At 58.5% G+C, this 21,234-nt stretch overlaps 3 protein-coding genes across 5 annotated transcripts; 2 read left to right on the top strand and 1 right to left on the bottom strand.

Annotated features, from left to right (window-relative positions):
* The first annotated feature begins 202 nt into the window (after nt 1-202).
* Nucleotides 203-4,288, top strand: MAGIX (MAGI family member, X-linked). 2 transcript variants are annotated; one of them, XM_062183651.1, is made up of 6 exons: nt 203-279; nt 1,151-1,297; nt 2,374-2,456; nt 2,537-2,770; nt 2,870-3,041; nt 3,760-4,288. In XM_062183651.1, exons 1-6 carry the CDS (start codon nt 231-233, stop codon nt 4,053-4,055), a joined length of 981 nt encoding a protein of 326 aa, XP_062039635.1. In that variant the 5' UTR covers nt 203-230; the 3' UTR covers nt 4,056-4,288. The 2 variants fall into 2 exon arrangements, with proteins under 2 accessions (XP_062039635.1, XP_062039634.1); XM_062183650.1 differs by having other exon boundaries at nt 2,534-2,770.
* A 3,856-nt stretch (nt 4,289-8,144) lies between these two features.
* Nucleotides 8,145-11,110, top strand: PLP2 (proteolipid protein 2). Its single transcript, XM_062183351.1, has 5 exons — nt 8,145-8,363; nt 9,523-9,675; nt 9,777-9,872; nt 10,405-10,495; nt 10,698-11,110. The coding sequence occupies exons 1-5, from the start codon at nt 8,268-8,270 to the stop codon at nt 10,718-10,720; spliced, it is 459 nt and encodes a 152-aa protein (XP_062039335.1). The 5' UTR covers nt 8,145-8,267; the 3' UTR covers nt 10,721-11,110.
* A 430-nt stretch (nt 11,111-11,540) lies between these two features.
* On the bottom strand, nt 11,541-20,986 carry PRICKLE3 (prickle planar cell polarity protein 3). 2 transcript variants are annotated; one of them, XM_062183950.1, is made up of 9 exons: nt 20,903-20,986; nt 19,681-19,766; nt 18,314-18,497; nt 15,571-15,684; nt 14,770-14,907; nt 13,992-14,195; nt 13,712-13,898; nt 12,838-13,140; nt 11,541-12,267 (listed from the first exon to the last, which is right to left on the bottom strand). In XM_062183950.1, exons 1-9 carry the CDS (start codon nt 20,942-20,944, stop codon nt 11,684-11,686), a joined length of 1,842 nt encoding a protein of 613 aa, XP_062039934.1. In that variant the 5' UTR covers nt 20,945-20,986; the 3' UTR covers nt 11,541-11,683. The 2 variants fall into 2 exon arrangements, with proteins under 2 accessions (XP_062039934.1, XP_062039933.1); XM_062183949.1 differs by having other exon boundaries at nt 13,712-13,916; nt 20,903-20,982.
* Nucleotides 20,987-21,234: the final 248 nt, after the last annotated feature.

Genomic DNA, 21,234 nt, shown 5'->3' with positions numbered 1-21,234 from the left:
AATGTTAGCCAGGGTCCTCAGTTAGTAAAAACAGCAGCGCCTGAGACAGAGAGGCCAAGATTCCTGCAGCAGACCTCCTTGCCGGCGGCTAGGTAGGTCACTTGGCGGGTCTGGCACCGGACCGGCCGGCTTCAGCCGCGTTCCGACCTGGGCGGGCGGCCAGGTGAGCGTGCTCCTAGGCTCAAAACACGTCGCTGGAAGCCCTGAGTCCACTTGGCTGACCACTGGCCATGGAGCCGCGTGCGGGGGGCGCCGCGGAACCTAAGGGGAGCAAAGGAGGTATGGGGTGGGGTGGAGGGGGTTGGGGGAAGGAGCACTTTTCTTGCAACCTGGCCCCGCCTTGTCTGCTCCACACTCTTTCCTTGTGACAGGTGGTAAACACTGCAGCTCTGGCGCCCAAGCGGCGGTGGCAGCGGGCAGGGACCAAGCGACAGAGACTGGGACCCAGGGCCCCCCTACCCACACCCGTGCCTGCACCCCAGCCAAGGGGAGATACACCAGACCATGTGAAGGGAGGGGAGGGGAGGGGAGGGGAGGGGCGCTCTCAGAAGTGCGGGAGCCACCGAAGAGCGGGGAGCGTCTGCCCGTCTGTGGTCACTAGGACACCTGGGCACTCAGTCCATGGTGAACCGGGAGGCGGGGCTGGGGGCCTCTGGACATCTGTGCAGGGGGACCCTGGAGGTGCCTGGGCCATGTGGGGAAACGGGACCTCTGAGAGAGGGCACTCAGGCAGTCCACAGGGGTTGTCTAGGCTATTTAGAGGGAGGCCGGGGTGCCAGGGCTATAAGGCGGAGGCCGTGCTTTCTCGGGAAATCGGGGGAAGGAATGTGGCATCCAGGGTCGGGAGAGGCAGTCGGGGAGCTCCAGGGAAATTCCTAGGATGCTCGGAGACACCCAGGACGAATACAACGCAGTGGCTCGGTCCACGGACGCGACGAGGGCAGGCGGGGATGCGCGGGCTGACCCGCCGTGATCGGGGGTGGGGGGGGAAGGAGGGCATTCGGTGACTTTCTGCACTATCAAGGGAGTGAGCGCGGTGGGTGTCTCTGGGTATCTCAAGGGGCATTTCGAGGTCTTGGGACGTCTGGAAGTGTGATGGGTTGTCGAGGCTGGGGGTCGGCGCTGACCTGTCCCCCTTTCCCCCCTGCAGGCCGCAGCTTTCCCCTACCCGCGGCTCCCAGAGCCCGGCAGCTCCTGGCTCGGCTGGACGCGCGCCCCCTGGCGGCGCGAGCTGCGGCCGACGTGTCAGCGCTGGTACGCAGGGCCGGCGCCACCTTGCGCCTGCGTCCCAAGGAGGGTGCGTGCGGGGGTGGGGCCTCGGGGGGCGGGGCCTCAGGGGGCGGGGCCGGAGAGCAGCTGTGTTCTGTGGTGGCGGTCCCCGCGGGCGGTTAGTGACGCTTCTGGGCGGGGCCAAAGGGTGTTATTTTTTGTTGTTGTTTTTTGTTTTTTGCTTTTTTTTTCCCAGAAGGACTCTGAGGGTGGGCTGCTGGATTTCTTTTCTGGTCCTCAGGGCTTGGCACTTCTTTTCTGAGGAGGCGGGGTCTAGAGATGCTTAGGGCGGGTCGTCAGAGGAGGGGCGGGCCTGGAATGGCAGGTAGTTCAGAGGCGGGGCCTGGAAGTTTGAGGAGCCCAATCCCGGAGCAGCACCCTCCAGGGTGGAGCTAAAGGTGTTATTTGAAGGGCGGGGTCTGCGTGTTAGTAGCAGGCAGAAGGAAGGTGTCAAGGATTATTCAATTATCCGGGCCAGGGTCATTTGTTAAGAACAGGGTTAGAACAGTTACTCGTGCGGTCTGAACCTTTAGGAGAACTCGAGCTTGGAGCCTAGATAACTAAATGATGGCCGAGTGTGTGTGTGTGCAGCTTGGTGAGGCAAAGAGCTTAGGCTAGGGCCGGCGCCGTGGCTCAATAGGCTAATCCTCCGCCTAGCGCGCCGGCACACGGGGTTCTAGTCCCAGTCGGGGCGCCAGATTCTGTCTCGGTTGCCCTCTTCCAGGCCAGCTCTCTGCTATGGCCCGGGAAGGCAGTGGAGGATGGCCCAAGTCTTTGGGCCCTGCACCCCATGGGAGACCAGGAGAAGCACCTGGCTCCTGCCTTAGGATCAGCGCGGTACGCCAGCCGCAGCGCGGCGGCCATTGGAGGGAGACCAGGAGAAGCACCTGGCTCCTGCCTTAGGATCAGCGCGGTACGCCAGCCGCAGCGCGGCGGCCATTGGAGGGTGAACCAACGGCAAAGGAAGACCTTTCTCTCTGTCCACTCTGCCTGTCAAAAATAAAAAAAAAATTAAAAAAAGAGCTTAGGCTAGAATGTTAACTCTAGGAGTTGGTCCTTGGTTATTTTCATGGCGTGTTTCCTTTGCCTTCTTTCATCTCTCAGCCGATAGTGCTTTTGATTCTGCCGACATAGAAGTCACAGACAGTCGTCTGCCTCATGTCACTGCCGCGGAACACCGGCCTCAGGTACCACCTCAGCCCTCTATTTGGAAGCCATCTAACTTGGTACCGGCAATCAATATATATCTGTGTCCTTATTCCAGCAGCGTCGATCAGAGACTCTCGCTACGGGGACAGCGCCACCCCTAGTGACTCAGGGCGAAGGACGTGGTACCTCGAAGGCACCCCAGGCCTCTGATCGCTTCTCTGTGGAGCTGGTGCGCGGTTCTGCAGGCTTTGGCCTCACCCTAAGTGGGGGCCGAGATGTAGGAGGGGACGCTCCACTTGTGGTGCGCGGCCTGCTCAAGGACGGGCCAGCACATCGCTGTGGGCGTTTGCAGGTGAGCCCTAGGGCATCCTACATTCCTAGGTGTTATCTCTACCTGATCAGGTGCTTCCAGCTCTGCCATTTCTCCATCACTGCCCCCATGCTCTTGCAGGCCGGGGACCTCGTGCTCTATGTCAACCGAGAGTCAACACAGGGCCTCACGCACGCCCAGGTTGTGGAGCGGATCCGTGCTGGAGGCCCCCGGCTCCGCCTCGTGCTCTGCCGCCCTCTTGAGAGCCAACCTCGAAAGGTTGAGGGGATGGGGAAGTCCCAGAAAGGCCGTGGTAGGTTTCCCAGGGCCAGGAGGGCTAGGGACCTGGGAGGATTTGCAGAGTGGAGAGGCTGGGGTCTTGGGTGGAAAGGATTTGGTGGTCTCCCTGGTGAGCATCAGGGATTTGGCATCTTGGTTGGGGGGATGGGGTGGGTCATGGTATTCTCAAATGTGAGGGCAAGTCCCAGGATAGGAAATTTCCCCCCCTGGGGGGGGGCATTAGAAGTACTGGGGAAGTACTGGGAGGTAAGGGATCTGGGGGGTGGGAGAGGGGACAGTGCATGGGCCGAAGTAAGACCTAGTCCTTGGGGGGAAAGGCAGCATGGGTCTCAGCCGGGAGGAGACGTGCTGAAAGACAAAGGATCCGTAAAGGTAAGGATTGGGAGTGAATGATGGTAGGATGAGAGGGCAAACCGGGGGTCCTACATGGAAGAGGTTGCTTCTCCTAAGGTCAAGGTTGGGTTCCAAATTACATTGCAGGCCGTGAGAAATTATTTGAGGGGCACGTCCTGGATCTAGGCGGGAGGGGTGTCGGGAAAGGAGGTGTCTGGGGTTGTGCGGGGCAGCCTAGTTGGAAGGGCATCTCCAGTTGCTTGAAGGGGGTTTTTCCTAACAGATCAGGTCTCCATCTCCTGGAGCCCTTGAGATCTTTCCAGTACACTTGGCCAAAGGCCCTGATTTCCTCTCCTCCACTCCATTACCCAATTTAACTGCAGTCGCATTATCTTCAGATTGCAGCCCAGATCCTGGCGAACCGGAAGTGATAAAGTCCCGCGGCTGCACCAGCGCTTCCCCAGTTCAGCCCCCTCCATTCTCCACCACGCCTAAGACTTGGAGCAGCAGCTCGGAGCCTAGTCCAGAGGTGACGCTTCCTCCTGAACGCCGCACTGAGGACCCAGAGGACCACGTCCCGGGTTCCCCAGGGCCCTGGCTGGTGCCCAGTCAGGAGCGCCTCTCGCGGGCCCTAGGGGTCCCAGCGCTGGGACAGCTCGCTCAGGAGGTGGCAGCTGGAAGGCGGAGGCACTGAGCATGCAGCAGACGGCTCGGTGCTTAGCTTGGTAGTGCCCAGTCTGGATCTGGCGTGTGCCCCGACAGCCGGCTACTAGAGAGCGTCCTCTGAATATCTGGTCCCCTCCCACGCTACAGTCGACCATCCCGCGCTCCTCTTGCGGCGCCAGTGGTACGGCCCTCCCCAGCCCCGCGCTTCTGGTTCCAGGCTTCTGGTTCCAGGCGGGGGAGCTAATAAAATGCTTCGATCTAGTCTCGACTTGCCAGGTGCTCCGGGCGGGGTGGGGCCGTCCAGTCCACCGTGTAAAGGAGGGATGGGTCGATCCGGTTTCGAGGAAGGTTTTTTTTTTTTTTTTTTGGTAACGAGTGACAAGCTTCGTGCTGTTGCCTTCATATCTTCTAGCAGTCGTCAGCCTGGCGCGTTTTCTCCACTCCTTTCCTCTTCGCCAACTCCTGCTTCTCTCCCATTCATTCATTTTCTTGGGGGTGACCAGGGGGCTCACACAGAATTCCTGCGTGTGGCGTGGCGGAGGGTGGATGCCGAGGTGGTCCCGTTGTGGTGGCAGGACAGCCCCCTCCTCCCCACCCCGTAGATCCTCAGTCCCTCCTGGGGATCGTCCGGGCGCCTTCAGCTGTCGCCGGGATGGCACAGAGGCGGGTAGCAAGCGCGGCTTCTTTCACCAGCAGCTTGCGGTCTTCCACTTCCGGCCTACCGGGCCAGCTTTTGCTGACACCCTCAGGGCAGGAGCTGAGGCCCAGGAGCCCCCTTTGGGGGCGGAGCTGGGAAGGTGTGAGTCAGCGTCCTGGCAGGCCAGGCTAAAAAAAGTCTGGTAGAAAACCTTTGGGCCGCGCCCCCCTGTCCATAGATGGTGACAAAACTGTAGTGGGCGCTTCTGTGCACACGCAGCGTCCTCAGCGCAGGGAGCAGCCCCAGAATTTCCTCCACGCTGGGAAGCCAGCCCCACAGCAGGACTGCAGCGAGGGTAGCCCCCAGCTGGGCTTAGACCTGGCCTGTTACCGCGGCTATCAGCATATCTTGACCACTGAGCCCTCCCCTCCCCAAGGAGGGAAGCTGTGGTCAAACTGGAACAGGCAACTTTCGCCCCTATGGACAGGGCAGAGAGTAATTAAAGGACCAGGATGTAGGTCCCCGTGTGGCCCCGGAAAGCATCAAGGGACTGCGAAGCCGAGGGGGGAGGGGTGGGGTATAAAGAGGGGAAGAGGTGAACATTGGCATGATTAGAGCTGTAGACATTGCGGGGGAGTGTGCCGCCTGGGCTTCCAGCTACCCCTGACTCAGCGTGGCAGAGGTGGGGCTCTGCAGGAAAAGGCACGAAAAGAACCTCGAGCCCCAGTCCTATAAACACAGTCACACCCAGGGGACTAATAATAGTAACCCCAGCCACCACTTCACTTGGCCCTCGTTTTATTCCTGGCTTTATTTAAATACTTATTTTCATGTAGTTACACAGGTATTCAGTGACACTATGTCCATTTTACAGAGGCGGAAACTGAGGCCTGGACAGTCAAAATGGCTTGGGACAGGGAGTCTGAAAACAAGATTTGATCAAGGCCTGATTTCTAAGCCAATTCTCTTAATCTTGCCTGCATTCTGCAAGTATTAATTGAACAGCTGTTATCTTGCAGTTAAATGTCATAGGTACTATGGAGATGCTGAGAGAACAAGCCATAACTGGTTTTTTAAAATTTTTTATTTATTTATTTTTTTGACAGGCAGAGTGGATAGTGAGAGAGAGAGAGAGAGAGAGAGAGAAAGGTCTTCCTTTTTGCGGTTGGTTCACCCTCCAATGGCCGCTGCGGCCGGCGCACCGCGCTGATCCGAAGCCAGGAGCCAGGTGCTTCTCCTGGTCTCCCATGCGGGTGCAGGGCCCAAGGACTTGGGCCATCCTCCACCGCCTTCCCAGGCCATAGCAGAGAGCTGGCCTGGAAGAGGGGCAACCAGAATAGAATTCGGCGCCCCAACCGGGACTAGAACCTGGTGTGCCTGTGCTGGCGCCGCAAGGCAGAAGATTAGCCTGTTAAGCCGGCCTGTTTATTTTTTTAAAGGGGTCATTTTGAAAGGCAGAGTTGGGGGGAGGAATGAGGACAGAGTTCTTCCATTTTCTGGTTCATTTCCCAAATGGTCACAACAGCCAGGGCTGGGCCAGGCCAAAACCAGGAGCCAGGAGCTTCTTCTGGGTCTTCCACGTGGGTGGTAGGACCAAATCATTTGGGCCATCTTTTGCTGCTTTCCCAGGTGCATTAGCAGGGAGCTGGATCGGAAGTGGAGCAGCCAGGAATCCAGTCGGCACCTATGTGGGATGCTGGGGTCACAGGCAGCAGCTTAACCCACTAAGCTGCAATGCTGGCCTAAAAATTTCTATCCTTGCACAGCTGTTGTGATGGGGTTAGACAGATGTCAGACAAGAAAGAAAAAAATGAATAAATAAAATATAATGTCAGAGAGAAGCAAGAGTGACAAAGACCACAAAAGGAAATTATGTTGGCGAATTAGGTCGGTGGTTATAAGGGCTGCTAACTTCTTTGAAGACAGACATTGGAGCAGGAACTTGAATGACCAGAGGCCACATGTAAGAAGAGTTGGAGGAAGAACTTTGACAGCAGTGGGAGGAGCAAGTGCAAAGGGCCTGAGGTGGCCAAGTTTGTGTTGGTCCAGAAACTCAGGCATATTCTCACATAGCTTGGAAAGCATAAATTCAGCACTGGGGAAAGTCTGTTTCATTCCTTCCTCTATTCAATTACTCCTTTGGCAACCTGGGTTGCAACTTTTTTTTTTTTTGACAGGCAGAGTGGACAGTGAGAGAGAGACAGAGAGAAAGGTCTTCCTTTTGCCGTTGGTTCACCCTCCAATGGCCGCCGCGGTAGGTGCGCTGCGGCCGGCCGGCGCACCGCAGTGATCCGAAGGCAGGAGCCAGGTACTTCTCCTGGTCTCCCATGGGGTGCAGGGCCCAAGGACTTGGGCCATCCTCCACTGCACTCCCGGGCCATAGCAGAGAGCTGGCCTGGAAGAGGGGCAACCGTCCTTTGGCACCTTGGGCTGAGAGAGAGGAGTCCTTTCGTTGTGGGGGACCTCTTGTTTGAGGGGGAAGGGCAGGCAGGCCCTTGGGCTGAGCCCTCCTTGCCTTGCCCTCCCAGAATGGAGGTTCATGTTTCAGATGCAGAAATTCAGAAATTCAAGCTGAGCCTGAGTGGGGGTGGGAGTACTTGCTCAGGATAAAACACTCTGCAGTGGTCATCAGCCTTGTTCACTCAGCCATGCACCCAGGGAGCCATCCCCTTATCTTGGCAAGCTCCCAGCAATAAACTTGTGTCCCTTCCCCCATTCGCCATCTAAGAGCTGGGTCCACAACCCCTCTCCATAGAACAAGAAAACCAATGCCCGCCTCCTGTTATCGAGCTGCTTGAAGTTCACCAGCAGGGTCGCATTCTCGTCTCTGCTAAGAGATTTGTTCCGCAGCCCAGGATGCTTTATCTGCAATTTCCAGGTCGGAAAAAACTCTGAAAACCCACTGTTCCCCTCACTGAGCTGGCCCCATTTGGCTACAAAACCTGACCTGATGCTAGCAAGGAACGGTCTTCAATCCTCCTTATTATTTGTGAATAGTCGCATTCTCCCTTAAGGAACTCCTAACGTGTTTTGTTGTTGTTTTAACGTCAGTAGTCCCAGCCCCTGATGAGAGTGTTAAGGAGCACACCATATACGCACGGGGAAAAACTTTCTAAAATTCAAAATATTCTCCATTCTAGAAACCTGCCCAGCGCCGTGTGTTTCAGGTTTAACCCTGGCCCCCGGCCGTTTTTTCAGCTAAAGAAACTGAGTCACTGGGTCCCAAATCCAAATTCCCACGGTGCTGAGTCGACGCAGCCCCGGGCGCGTTTGTATTCAGAAAGCGCGAAGGGTCTCCCCATAATTGCGCCAGGTGCCCCGAGCTGCCAAGCACCCCGGAGATGGGGCACCTCTGGGGCTGCGACTGCCCATAGTGTCCGGGACGGGCGGGGCGAGGGGGCTTCCGGGGCGGCAGCCACCTGGCCCGGCCCCCTCCGGCCCCGCCCGCTTCTGCTCCGTGCGGTGATTCACTCCCTCCTTCGCCCCGGGGGCCCCCTTCCCGGCCAGCCAGACGGCGGGCAAGACGGGCTGGGTGTACAGCGTCCTCGAACCCGCCAGCAAGCTAGTAGATTCTCCGCGGCCCCAGAGACTCCGGCCCACGCCATGGCGGACTCTGAGCGCTTCTCGGCCCCCGGCTGTTGGGCCGCCTGCACCACTTTCTCGCGCACCCGAAAGGGAATTCTCCTGTTAGCTGAGATTGTGAGCGTGCCGGGACAGGCGGGTGGGCAGAGGCGCCGTGGCGGGGCGGGGGGGGGAGCACTGGACCACGCGGAACTGCATGGGCTGGGGTAAGGCAGGCATGTGGTCAGGGCGCTGGGCAGAGGGGCGCAGGTGAGTGGGATCGTGCTAGAGGCCTGCAACTCGGGGCACAGGGCGAGCCGGTGGGGTTTGACCAAGGTGGTCGAGAACTGGTGGCCCACGGGGCATAGCAAGTAGCCCGTAATGCATATAGGAGGTTTCGTGGGGGGAGCCCCCATGGACTCATCCGCGGAGGCATAGAAAGGGTCTTGGGGTCCCGGGAGGTGGGGGCCTCCCGTGGCAGGGCGTGGCGCGGCCTGGGCACTGGCGGGCGGGCTGGCAGCGCGCCCAGGGGCGGGGCCTGTTGGGGAGCGGCCCCGCGCTAGTCCCAAAGGGTAGGGCGCTCCACCCTTCGCCAGTTCTTCCTCGCCCTTCTGGGATCCAGCGGGAGGTCCTTAGCTCTTTCAGCCGTTTGGGAACTAGGAGTTTCCCCGTCCCCCTCAAATTGGGTGCCACCTTTGTGTCACTCGTGAAAGCAGTATGGCGCCTTTAACGGAGCCCTGCCTCTCTGGTGTTACTCCGCTTCCCAAAGGGGTTGCCCGGGGAACCTCACGTCCCCGGTCCCCCCCCCCCCCCCCCCCCGCCCCGCGCCGCCTGCCCCAAGGCCACGAAGCTGGCGCTGGCGCGGGTGGAGAAGCTCACAGAACACCTGGTAAAGCCACTCCCCTCAGGGCGCTCACATGCTGGAAGGGAAAAGGGGACAAACTGAGTCCCCCTCCCCAATTCTATTCCTTATCTGCTGAGTGGCCCTGGGCCAGTTGCTAAACCTCTCTGAGCCTGATTTTTCTCATATATAAGACAGAAATACTTATGCTAGGACCCAGCTCCTCAGGTTGGTGTGATGATTGCGTACATTTGCATTTGTGGGGCTGGGAGAAGATTGTTAGGAACACAGTGAAGACACAGAAAGTGTTTTCACTTTAATTCAGTGTCATTTTTCTCAGTCCTGGCCCACGCTTAAGTTTGAGCCCACCCCCACGTCCCCCCGCCATCGACTAAACTCTACCACCTCGGCCCTGGAAGCTGATCGTGGCGTCTTTTGCCCTTGTTACCCTTCCAGATACTCTGCCTGGTGATTCTGATCTGCTTCAGCGCCGGGACTTCGGGGTACTCCTCCCTGTCAGTGGTTGAGATGGTCCTGGCTATTGTCTTCTTTGTCATCTACATGTGTGACCTGCATACCAGGGCGCCATTCATCAACTGGCCCTGGAGTGTGAGGAAGGGGGCCAGCAGGGGCGAGGCTCGGGAGGGGGGCAGGGGGAGGTGGTCGGGAACGCTGCGTGCTGACCTCCCTCTTCTGCTTGCACCTGGCAGGATTTCTTCCGGACTCTCATCGCAGCGATCCTCTACCTGATCACTTCCATTTTTGTCCTTGTTGAGAGAGGGAACCACTCGAAAATCGCTGCAGGGGTAAAGGCGCAGGGGAGAATTTCCCAAGCACAGAGAACAGGGTTTGAGGATCCAGGGGTCATTTTTGTGGCTACTTCCTGCCCAAAGTATGTGACCCTCCCCCCTCCCCCCAGCGGACCATACTTGCCCTAAGGGCTTGCAGGAAAGTCTGGCCTCACCTCTCCCCACCCCTCCCCTTTGCCTCCCAAGATGTTCATCTGCTATACAGGGCTGTCCCTTGCCCCACGCAGGGACCTTTCCGGGAGGTATAAACAGATGGCCGCTTTGTCACATGAGGCAACCATCTGCTAGAACTTTGTCGCAAACCCAGTATGAACCGCGTCCCCTCCATGTGGGGTGTGGCTGCCCTGTGTTGAGAGGTGCTAGGAAGAAAGATAGGATAGATTTCAGTCCCCCTGGCCTTTCGCTAGGCCTGCCTGCTTTCCCAGGCGGGGGCTTGAGTCACCACCCTGCATGGGAGTCGCTGGAGGTGGTGACCACAGGGAGGTAAGACGGGCAGTAGGCCAGGCCTCAGTCCTGTCTGCACTTCCAGGTCCTGGGTCTCCTCGCTACCTGCCTCTTTGGCTATGATGCCTACTTTACCTTCCCTCTTCGGCAGCAGAGACATACAGCAGCCCCCACTGGTAAGTGTGTGTGTGGAGGAGGGGTGCGGAGGGGTCGCTGAGAGAGCAGAGGAGAGGAAATGGATTTCCCATGGAAGGAATGCTATCCGATCCCCTATTGCACTTATGGCTCTTGTACCGGAAGTACTGTAAGTTTCACCGTTCCCGGCTGTAAAGTGGCCATGTGGATCCAGCCAATGCGTCCTCTCTTTTCCTCCTGCAGATCCCACTGATGGCCCGGTGTAGGTTGACCTCCCCTCATGTCTCTCTGCAACCAGAAGACGACTTCTCCATGGAAATAACCCCCACCACCACCAGGACTCCCAACCTTGTCAGTCCATCCTCCTGGGCGTGGCCACTTTTCTGGGTGTGCCCGAGTCCTCCTTCCTTCTGTGGTACCCAAAAAGAAACACCGGTTCTGCCTGGACCCGTGCCTCCGCCTAAGCCACAAATTGAGGGAGGAGGGCACCTCAGATTTCTGTCTCCAGGCCCCAGGTTTTAAACCAAGTAACTTCTCCAAGTTACTACTCCAAGTAACTTCTTCCGTGTGCATGTGTATGTGGGTGTGGGTGTGTGTGGGGGGTGGTTCTGTGGAGGGATACAGAAATAAACAGATTGTTAAAATATACGATAATGAATAAGTTAATCCTTCGAGTCAAATGGTGATAAATCTTAAGCTGAAGGGGGGAAATGACAGTTGGAATAAGGAGGTAAAGAAACCAGACCTATATGGGCCGGCGCCGTGGCTTAACAGGCTAATTCTCCGCCTTGAGGTGCCGGCACACCGGGTTCTAGTCCTGGTTGGGGCGCCGGATTCTATCCCGGTTGCCCCTCTTCCAGGCCAGCTCTCTGCTATGGCCCAGGAAGGCAGTGGAGGATGGCCCAAGTCCTTGGGCCCTGCACCCACATGGGAGACCAGGAGAAGCTTCGGATCAGCGTGATGTGCTGGCCGTAGAGGCCATTGGGGGTGAACCAATGGAAAAGGAAGACCTTTCTCTCTGTCTCTCTCTCACTATCCACTCTGCCTTTCAAAAAAAAAAAAAAAAAAAAAGAAACCAGACCTATTTTACAACAAATATTAAATTACTTCAATGATACAAACACATGGAGGCGAGAGGAAGGAAGGGGATTTTTGACTTTAAATTTTGTGTGTGTGTGTGGGGGGGGGGGGTGCAGGGCGGAGGTGATGGACACTGGAGAATGGAGCCTTCAAGCCACGATGCAGTTCTTGTCTCGGCTCTGGCGAGGCACCCTGGGCCGCGAGTCCCCGGGGAATAATGGGGACCCAGAGTTGGGGGTCTCAGTGGCAGCATCCTGAGCCGGCACGGGCCTGCACAGGTGTGGGGGCAGCGGGATGCGCTCCCCTAGGAAGAAGCCATCTTCCTCTGAGGACTCGGAACTGGGGCTGGAGGGCGAGCTGGAGCAAGATCCTGAGTCCGACCCGGAGCCCAGGTCGCACTGGTGGTGGCGACGTCTGCCAGGGTGGCGGTGGTGGTGGTGATGGTGGCGACGGCGGCGGCGACTGGGGGCCCTGGGTGGGGGGCTACGTGGCCTGCGGCGCTGGGCGGGAGGTGCACTCAGGGTCCGTCGCGGACCTCCCTCAGACACCAGAGGGTCTCGGAAGCTGACCCGCGGAGTGCTCTGGCGACCGAAAGTGCTGTCCTCGGGGCATGGGGCCGGCTGGCCGGGGGACTCTGAGGGTGGCTCGGGGACGCTGCGAAGCCCCAGCTCCGGCATGGAGTGGCGGTGAGGGGCCCCTCTCAGAAAGCGGGAGGGCTCCTCCGGGCCTGCAGCTGGACAAGGAGAGACGGGCCGACTGCCTGGGTGGGTGTCGGCTGGCCGGCCGGCCGCCCATCCCGCGGGGCCTTTCCGCGAGCAGCAGTGGCGAAGCAGGGGCCGGGGCCGGGGAGTGCGGGCAGCGTGAGGCCAGTGCACGTCGCGGGGCAGCGAGGGAAGGAAGTCTGCACGGATGGAGCAAGCCGGGATAGGTGTCTGGGGCGTGGCCTGGGAATGGGGAAGCGGTTTGGGAGGGGAGGGGGCGGGGCATAGGCTGGAGCCCACAGCAGGTTGCGAGAGAATGAAGGCGGGGTCTATGGGCAGAGGGTGAAGGGTGGTGGGTTGGAGGAAAGGGGGAGGAACTTGGGCTCAAGCAGGGACAAGCTGAGGTAGGGGACAGGGCGTGCATAGAAACCGGGCTGAATCAGGGCTCGCTCTCCAGGTGGGTGTAGTTTGGGCTGGCGATTAGGTCTGCGCGGGCATGGGGGAAGGGGCTGGCGATGAGATGCGGGCGCGGCGCCGGTTGCAGCTGGGAAAAGGCCAGGGCTGCGGCGGGGGGCGGGGCTGCGGCTGGGTGTGGCTCTTACCAGGCGCGGACTCGGTACAGGTGCCTTTGGAGGAGGTCTCAGACGCCCCCTCCGCAGCAGCCGGGAAAGAGGCTGCGTCAGCTGCCAGCGGTGCAGTGACCGTGCCCTCGCTCCAGCTGCGGGGGCCGGGCCCCGGAGCTGCAGGCTCGGCCCCAAGGCTGCAGGCTCGCGAGCAGAAGATTAGGCCACGGCGTGGCAGGAAGGGGCGACCCAGCAGGGGCCGCCCGCAGCGACTACAGCAGAAGCAGCGGTCTGAGGCATGCCAGTGCTGACCCTCATAAGCCATCTGGCCCTGGTCCAGGCCTGTGGGAACCGAAGGGGGGGAAACTGAGGCAGGGTACTCTGGGGCCTCCCCCTTTCCCGAATGCGGCCCTTCTCTGGAGAAAGCAGAAGGTGGGGGTGGTCGCGGGACTCTTGAGACATGGGCCAGGCTGAGACATCAGGTGTGGAGTGAGGCAGTGGAAGGCAGGACCTGAAGAAAGGGCCTGGGTGGTGGGTGCAGGGCTTAGAAGGTAGGGTGTGGGGACAGGAGTGGGTCTTACAGGGCAGGGTGTAGCTAGAAGGGAGGAGGTAACCTAGGCTGGTGGAGGGGAGTAGAAGAGAATATAGGGCATTGCTCCGGGGGAGTAAAGGCCCTGTTTAGACGGCAGCCCAAGGGCCTGGGAATCAGAGGGTGCTTTCGGGGCTGGGTCTAGCTGTGGTGTAGGTGAGGTTCAGGAGGTATGGCATAGCCAGTGGCCTTGGAAGTGGGACTTACAGGAAAGGGTAGAGGCCAGTGGTGCTGGGGCTAGACTTAAAAGAAAGGGTATATTATGGGGCCTGAGACCCCAGCTGTCCATGCACCCCTCTGTGCAGTCCCACCACGGTCACCCACCGATGTGCTCTCCACAGGCATCACAGTACTCGGCGTGGCGGGCCTCATAGCAGGTGCAGCAGTGGGGACGGCTCTGACGCATGACATAGCGCTGGCCTCCCAGCGAAGCTTCACATTCAAAGCAGCAAAAGTGGCCCATGTGCCAGTGCCGGCCCTCAGCCTCTGTGCACTCTGGGGAGAAGATGATCTGGAGGGTGCAGACCACCTGTGGCTGTCAGAAGGGCCTGCCCCTGCCCCTGCCCCCCCTCCACTCCTACCTCTGGGCAGAGAATGCACAAACCTCATCGCAGGCCTGGCAGCGTGGGCGCAGGCGTTCGGCATGGTGGCGCCCACAGTAGACCTTGCCAGCGTGATAGAAGTAGATGAGGTCAACGAGCAGCTCCCGGCATGTGGTGCACACGAAGCACTGCGGGTGCCAGCAGGCACCCAGGCCTGCGCGGCCGGCAAACACTGCGATGTCGCCGCCTCCAATCTGCTTTCCGCACTGCCAGATGACAGAGAGACGTTCCCAGTCCCCAAGATGGTCGGATGGATACCGCACTTGGCACGCCTTTGGGATGGGCCCTTTCTACAGGATACCTTTGACACAGGCCCCACCTATACCCAAGGCTGAAGGAAGGGGGCACTGGTCTTGCTCATAGGACAAACCACAGTGACAGGCCCTACCCATCTGGGTGGCTTTACAGGCAAACCTCCCTTATAGGGGAAGACTCAGAGACTGGCCAGGGAACCATAGAGACAGTTACCACCCTCACTGGCATCTTAACAACAGGAGTTACCTAACAGGCCCCACCCACCATGGAGAGGGCCTTGGAGACAAATTCCACCTGCTGCAGGCTCTGCTACTATGGATCACTTCTTAAGGAAAAACCTGGCCAGGAGAGGACCAGAGAGACAGCCCCCAGCCCCCTCCTCCCTCCGCGTGCACTGCATATAGAGAAGGCACAGCGACTTAAGCGGCAGCCCTCAGCTTCCCAGGCCTGGGAGGTGGGTCCGCCCCCCACATCAAGACTTGCCACAAAGGCACTGTTCACTCACTGAGGTCTTCCATGGCTCACCTCCTCACAGATGGCCCCAGTGATAGTCACTGGGAACATGCGCACGGTGCCACGCCCCAAATTCTCTCGCTTCCGCTGCTGGCTGAAGGCTCTAAGCTCTTTCTTCTCATCCTCCTCCAGTGCCGTGCAGTACTGTGCCTGGGTTAGGGGCAGGGGAGCAGGAGCAGCGGTTTTCCAGGTTCCTCCCCCGCCCCCCCCCCTTGATGCCTGCCCCTGCCCATCTTCCAGTATTCACCCACACTCAAAATGTTGACTGCTACAGGGGGCTGCCGCTTGCCACCCTGGCATCCCATATCAGAGTGCCAGTTGGAATTCCAGCTGCTCTGCTTCCCATGCAGCTCCCTGCTAATGCGCCTGGGAAAGTAGAGCAAGAGGGCCCAAGGGATTGGGCCCCTGCCACCCTTGTGGGAGACCTGGATGGAGTTCCAACCTCCTGGGCTTTGGCCAGTTGCAGCCATCTGGGGAGTGAATCAGCAGATGGAAAATCTCTATCTCTTTCTCACTTTGTCACTCGGCTTCTCAGATAAATAAATAAATCTTTTTTTTAAAAGTTTACTTCTAGGCCTTTGTGTTGATGGCACATCTGCCTGAGAACTGCCCTCTCCCTCTTACCTCTTCTCCCAAGGTCTACCTGTGGCTTTGCCAAGGAATGTCCCTTGGTGGCCCCTGCCTGTCTGTGCCTCTCACCTCACCTGGGCTCAGCTTTCCTCTTCTGAGCCCTGCCCACTTCTTTCCCACTGCTCTGCTCCTGCACAGGCTGTGCCCGGTACCCGGTGGACCCTTACTGTCTTCTCTGCTCACCTCACTGTCATGGGGGGGCAGCTGGTGCAGCAGCTGCTTGATCCTGTATTTCTCCCCGGGACTGTTGACATAAGGGACTTTGTCCTCTGGGAGGCAGCTGAAAAACTGGTATACCTGGAAGGACATGGCGGGTGGGAGAGAATAATGGAGATTAGGGGTGAATGGGGCCCTGACCTCTCCAAGAAATTTCAAGTCCTTTGAAGGGAACTTCTCCTGACTGCCCCATGTCTCCTTCGCAAAGGCCAGATGATTCCTCTCTGCTCCATAACACGCCGAGGGTTCCCTCACGCCTGGACCCCACTTCCCTCTCCAGCCTGGCTCTGTTTTTCTCCTCTTTATAGCAAAGCCTCAGAAACAATGTGAGAGCACGCATGCACACACGCACACGCCACTTCCTCACCTCCCGGTCTCTCTTGAGCCTATTCCAGCAAGCTTCCTCCACCCCCCTCCCCCGAACTTCCTCCAAAACTGTCAAGGCCACTGGATGTCTGCATTGTTAAAGTCATTGTTCAGTCCTCCTCCTCCTTGGACTTGACCCATCAGTTTCCCAGCACCCCGCTGGTCACACCCTCTGCCCAGAAGCACTTTCTTCCTTTGGCTTTGACTTCCTTTGGTCCCAGTTTCCCTCCCACCTTATTGGGGGCTCCCTTTTTTCTGTGCTTTTGGTTTCTCTTCAACTAGCTGACCCCTAAATGTGTGTGTGTGTGTGTGTGGCGGGGCGGGGGAGGGGAGCGGTATCTTGGGACTCAATCCTTGCTCCTCTTGCCTATGTCTCCATTCACTCCCTTGGGAATTGCATCAGCTCTCATGGCTGTAAATATCACCTATGGGCCTGGGTGTCACCAATCACCTACCTCTTGCCCTCTGACCTTGTCCCTGAGTTTTAGGCAACGAGGCCACTTAGGTGTCTCAAACTTCAGATGGCCAAAACCAAACTTAACGCTCCTACTCCTCAATCTTGCCCCTGCCTTGGCCAGACCCCATGCCATGAAGCTTCTCATTAAGGGGTTGTCTTTCTCTCCGCTCCCTCTTACCCTCACAAGCAAATCGCCTAAGCTCAGCTCTACTTTCCAAAAGTATCCAGGATTGAACTCACTATTTCCACTGCCAACACTGTCCTGGGCCAAATGGACAACCGCAGCGGCCGCCTCCTCACTAGCACCCCTGCGTCCACCACTCCCAAGGCTGCTCCACACTCCGCAGCCAGGGGGATCCTGCTAAACCGTAAGACAAATCACATCCCTCCTCAGCTCACAACCCTCTTGTGGCTTCCCCTTCATTCAGAGTCAAGGTGAAAGTCTTCTTCCTGGCCCCTGACTCCTGCCTAAGTTCACCTCCAACTGTTCTCCCTGCACTCACTCTGCGCCAGTGGCCCTAGCCTCCTTGTTGTTTCTCATACATACAGGCCAAGCTCAGTCCTGCCTCAGGGCCTTGGCGGCAGCTGTGTCCCTCACCTGGGATGGATCTAACCTCAGACACCTGTGAGGCTCACTGCTTCACCTCCTTTAAGGCAGCTCAAATGTTGAATTCTCACTGAGGCTTACCTAGGCGCGCTCTCTCGCTCTCTCTCTCTCTACTTCTCTCCCTGCTTTTTATTGCATAGTCCTTACATCATTGGACACACAGAATCGGCCCTCTGTATCCAGAAGTTCTGCCTCTGTGGATTCAACCAATGACAGATCAAAGAGATTTGAAAGCAATGTGCAGCTGCACTTAACACATTCAGATGCTTTCTTATAATCATTCCCTAAACACTACAGCATCACAACGACTTACATAGCATTTACGCTGTAATAGATATTATAAGCGACCCAGAGATGACTTTATGCATATGGGAGGATGTGTAGGTTCTACGTTAAGACAACACCATTGTATATAAGGACTTAAGGGGTCTGGCGCCATGGCTCACTTGGTTAATCCTCCGCCTGCGCCACTGGCATCCCATATGGGCGCCAGGTTCTAGTCCTGGCTGCCCCTCTTCCAGTCCAGCTCTCTGCTGTGGCCCGGGAAGGCAGTGGAGGATGGCCCAAGTGCTTGGGCCCTGCACCTGCATGAGAGATCAGGAAGAAGCTCCTGGCTCCTGGCTTTGGATCGGCACAGCGCCGGCTGTAGCGGCCATTGGGGGAGTGAACCAACGGAAGGAAGACCTGTCTCTCTCTCTCACTGTCTATAACTCTACCTGTCAAATTAAAAAAAAAATTACTTTGAACATTCTCTAATTTTAGTATCTGTGGGAGTCCCGGAATCAACACCCTTGACAACACTGAGGGATGCCTGTATATTTTGCAGGTGTGTTTATGGGCTGGTTCTCCTTCCAGGAAGCTAACCTCCATCTGGGAGGTTATAGTATTTTGTGTTCTCTTCTCTGCCATGCCCTTGGTGCCTAGAATACTGCCACACAGTAGGTGCCGCCTATCTAGTGGTGGAGGGAATCAATTCAGGAAGATTGGCTAATGAAGTGCTAGGGCAAAGGGTAGAAGAAGGGTGGGGTGAAGAGACTCTGAGGAAGTGCTCTAGTGGACCACTCGGGGGTCCTTGTGAGGTGTGTATGTGCGGGGGGGGGGCGGGCGACCCCCCATCACAGAGCAAGGACATCCTCAGTTGTGACTACACACTCTAGCTAGCACTGCTGCAGAAACAAGCTCCCAACTCTGTGTGTGTGTGTGTGTGTGCGCGCGTGCATGCGCACTTGCAGGCGCATGCACCCACAGGAGAGCAAGAGTAGTGGCTGGCCTCTGGTCACCTGCTCAGGCTTCAGGCCCGGGGGTACCCAGGCATACTCCTCTGATGCACAGCCTGAGTCATCGTCTGAGATGGAGTGGCGCTGGAAGTCAGAGATTAGCCGACACATGATGCGTTCCAGGTCCACAGGCACGGCGTGCACTGCGTGCTCCTCCCGTGGGCATTTGCAGTGTTGGCAGATCTTTCTGGGGGGGAGGGCAGCGCGAGGGTCAGTTAGTAAAGAGTTGCCCACCCTGACCCCTGAGCAGTCCACTTCCAACTCAGGGGCGGGGACTCGCCCATTATCACCATTTCCTAAGGGCTTTGGGGCAGGGGACTGGACTGACAGGAGGTTATGAGGCTATGAGCCAGGGTCTGGCTGTGGACAGGACAAGGGGGAGTATGGCGTTGGCTGTGAAAGGCTCAGATTCCAGCTGAGGGCTGCTAAGACTGGGGACAGGGGCCGGCACTGTGGCATAGCGGGTAAAGCCACCACCGGTAGTGCCAGCATCCTATATGGGCGCTGGTTTGAGTCCTGGCTGCTCCACTTCCAATCCAGTTCCCTGCTAATGCACCTGGGAAAAGCAGCTGAAGATGGCCCAATTTGTTGGGCCCCTGTCACCCACGAGGGAGACCCAAAAGAAGCTCCTGGCTCCTGGCTGCGGCCTGGCCCTCCCTCTCTGCCTCTACCTCTCCTCTGTAACTCTGACTTTCAAATAAACACATAAATATTCTTAAAAAAAAAAAAGACTGGGGATCAAGAATGTGACTCTGAACTGGGGGTGGAGCTGAGAGCCCGGATGTCCCCGAGGTAGGCGTGGGGCTCCGAGTCTGAGTTTGGAGGAGTAAATCTAGGGGCTTCCTCTCAGGATGAGTTCTGCGTTTTGTAGGGGAATCTTCCCCATAGGCAGGGCTGTAGCCTGTGATGGGGCTCTGAACATGTGGGTGGGCGGGGCTGTGAGCCTGTGGGTCCGGCCTGAGTCTGGGGTGTGGGCTCCGTCTGTAGTACTTCATGAGATTTTCTGGGTACAGGGCTCCAGTAGGAGGAGAGGCGTTCTGAGCCTAACAGAGAGTCTGAGGTCGGTGGGTGGTGCTCAGAGCTTAGGACGGAGCATCTTCCAAAGAATGGAACTCAGAGGCTCAGGCAGAACAGTTCTGGGGCCGGGGGCTGCGGAGCGTGGCGCGCTCCTGGGAACTGGGATCTTGGAAATGAGTCGTGGGGGCGGGACTCTGAATCTGAGCGTGAGGCGGCCCTACTGAACGGTCTGTGGGCGGAACTCAATCCTGGGGGCGTGGCCTAAGCTTCGGGGAGAGGGGCGTCCCTTGAAGGTGGGGCTCTGGCAAAGACTGAGGCCCTGGGGCCGGGTGTGTGTGTTGGGGGTCACTTACCTCCAGCCGTGCAGCAGGAAGCCGGGGCACTGCTCTCGGCAGGAGTTGCAGGGCTGGCCCCGGTCTGGGTCTTCTGCCTCTGGAGGCTGTAGTGGGCGGGGTGCAGATGAAGGGCCGGGCGAGGTTCAGGAACGGGGAGGGAGAAGTCCACGCCTGCCTCTCCACTCCCAAGCCCGCGACCGCACGCTGGGGCCTGTCCCATTAGGGCAGCGCTGGGCAGGCTGGGACAGCGCCTGGATCGCGGGGGAGGGGGCCACAATCGAGCAGAGGTGGGGCAGCTGAGGCCACCTCCTTGTATGCCCCCCCTTCAGGGAATTCCCCTCCCTCCCGCCTGTCTTGGACAGCTCTCTCCCCCAAGCCACAGACTGCTCCAGGCTCCAGAATGCGGGGGCTTTGCCCACCAGAGCCCACAATCCCTCGTCTTGGCATCTCCTTCCCAGTTTCATCGGAGCCCCTTCTCCAGCCAGGAGGCCAGCAGCACTCCAAGTCCACAAGGCAGGAGTCTGAGACCCCCCCATTCTTCCTCAGGTTCCCCTGCCCCCTCCTTCTTTCGGAAAATCAGGACCCTTTTCCCCAAACCCTGGCCTCACCCCTCACTCCCAAGGAATTGGGGATCCTCTCCCAGGGTCTCAGGAGGCCCCTGCTCCATTTAGGAATCTTCACCCCAAGAAACCTTGGCTTTCACCCTTCATATCCTAGGACTATCCACACCTCTGCACTACCAAACCCAGACCCCACTTTCCCAGTCAGAGAAGCCCCCTCCTATCTAGGAAATCAAATGCCCCTTGGCTCCCGTGCAAGCCTGGAAGCCTTATTCCCCCAAAGCCCTAAGCGTTGGGGCACCTCGGGACCCAATCCCTCACTCCACAGTCCCCAAGGTATGGTCCTGCTTCCCTCAGAAGTTCAAGAAGCCCCTTTCGACCCAAGACCCCAGGACCCACTCTGTTGGCCCCCGGAATCCCCTCCCATAATTCCCAGAAGGGAGCCACTAGGTGCTGGTGTGTGGAGAATGGATTAGGGAGCGTGCGCCACCAGCTCTACACAGTTCTTCACCCATATGCCTGCAACAGCCCTGGTGCCCAGGTGTGGGAAGGCAGGGGCTGAGGGCTCACAGATCCTCTGTGGGACTCCTACTCGCTACTCCTAAGTTCTGCCTCCTTGTTCGGGCCTCAGTGTACCCTTGACTGCCCCCCCAACACCCCTTGCCCTGAGTCCAGCTCACCGCACGCCCCGATCGGCGCCTCCGAGACCCACGCGCGAACATGGCGCGCCCGGGCAGGGTCAAGCCGGGCCGGGTCGGGCGAATGGAATCCTCGCGGCCGTCAGGCCACCGCGCGTCCGGCCTGGGAGCTGTGTTCCGTAAACCCGACACCGGCGTGGGAGGAGCGCGCCCCGCAGAGCCCGCCCCTGGATCTGTGTCTCCCGGCGGCCGAGGCGCCCCCTGCCTAGAGGTGAGCCACGGGCAGCTGGGGAGCGCCTTTGCAGGAAAGCCCCCTGCCTTCCCGGCCCGCGTCAGGGCTGGGCGTCGGAAGACATGGCTTCTTGAACCTCAGT

Source organism: Lepus europaeus, chromosome X (assembly GCF_033115175.1).
Source record: "Lepus europaeus isolate LE1 chromosome X, mLepTim1.pri, whole genome shotgun sequence".
NCBI lineage: Eukaryota > Metazoa > Chordata > Mammalia > Lagomorpha > Leporidae > Lepus > Lepus europaeus.
Note: the sequence above shows the minus strand (reverse complement) of the source record. Positions and strands in the feature narration are given on the sequence as shown.

What these genes read in the sequence shown, in the direction of transcription:
- MAGIX (XM_062183650.1), top strand. Translation starts at nt 231, where the DNA reads ATGGAGCCGCGTGCGGGGGGCGCCGCGGAACCTAAGGGGAGCAAAGGA. An exon ending in CCGCGGAACACCGGCCTCAG is followed by an intron (nt 2,457 to 2,533) that starts GTACCACCTCAG and finishes TCCTTATTCCAG; the next exon opens with CAGCGTCGATCAGAGACTCT. An exon ending in GAAGTCCCAGAAAGGCCGTG is followed by an intron (nt 3,042 to 3,759) that starts GTAGGTTTCCCA and finishes CATTATCTTCAG; the next exon opens with ATTGCAGCCCAGATCCTGGC.
- PLP2 (XM_062183351.1), top strand. Translation starts at nt 8,268, where the DNA reads ATGGCGGACTCTGAGCGCTTCTCGGCCCCCGGCTGTTGGGCCGCCTGC. An exon ending in ACTCGAAAATCGCTGCAGGG is followed by an intron (nt 9,873 to 10,404) that starts GTAAAGGCGCAG and finishes CTGCACTTCCAG; the next exon opens with GTCCTGGGTCTCCTCGCTAC. An exon ending in ACATACAGCAGCCCCCACTG is followed by an intron (nt 10,496 to 10,697) that starts GTAAGTGTGTGT and finishes TTCCTCCTGCAG; the next exon opens with ATCCCACTGATGGCCCGGTG.
- PRICKLE3 (XM_062183949.1), bottom strand. Translation starts at nt 20,944, where the DNA reads ATGTTCGCGCGTGGGTCTCGGAGGCGCCGATCGGGGCGTGCG. An exon ending in TTCCTGCTGCACGGCTGGAG is followed by an intron (nt 18,498 to 19,680) that starts GTAAGTGACCCC and finishes CCTCCCCCCCAG; the next exon opens with AAAGATCTGCCAACACTGCA. An exon ending in GCTGCCAGGCCTGCGATGAG is followed by an intron (nt 13,917 to 13,991) that starts GTTTGTGCATTC and finishes TGACAGCCACAG; the next exon opens with GTGGTCTGCACCCTCCAGAT.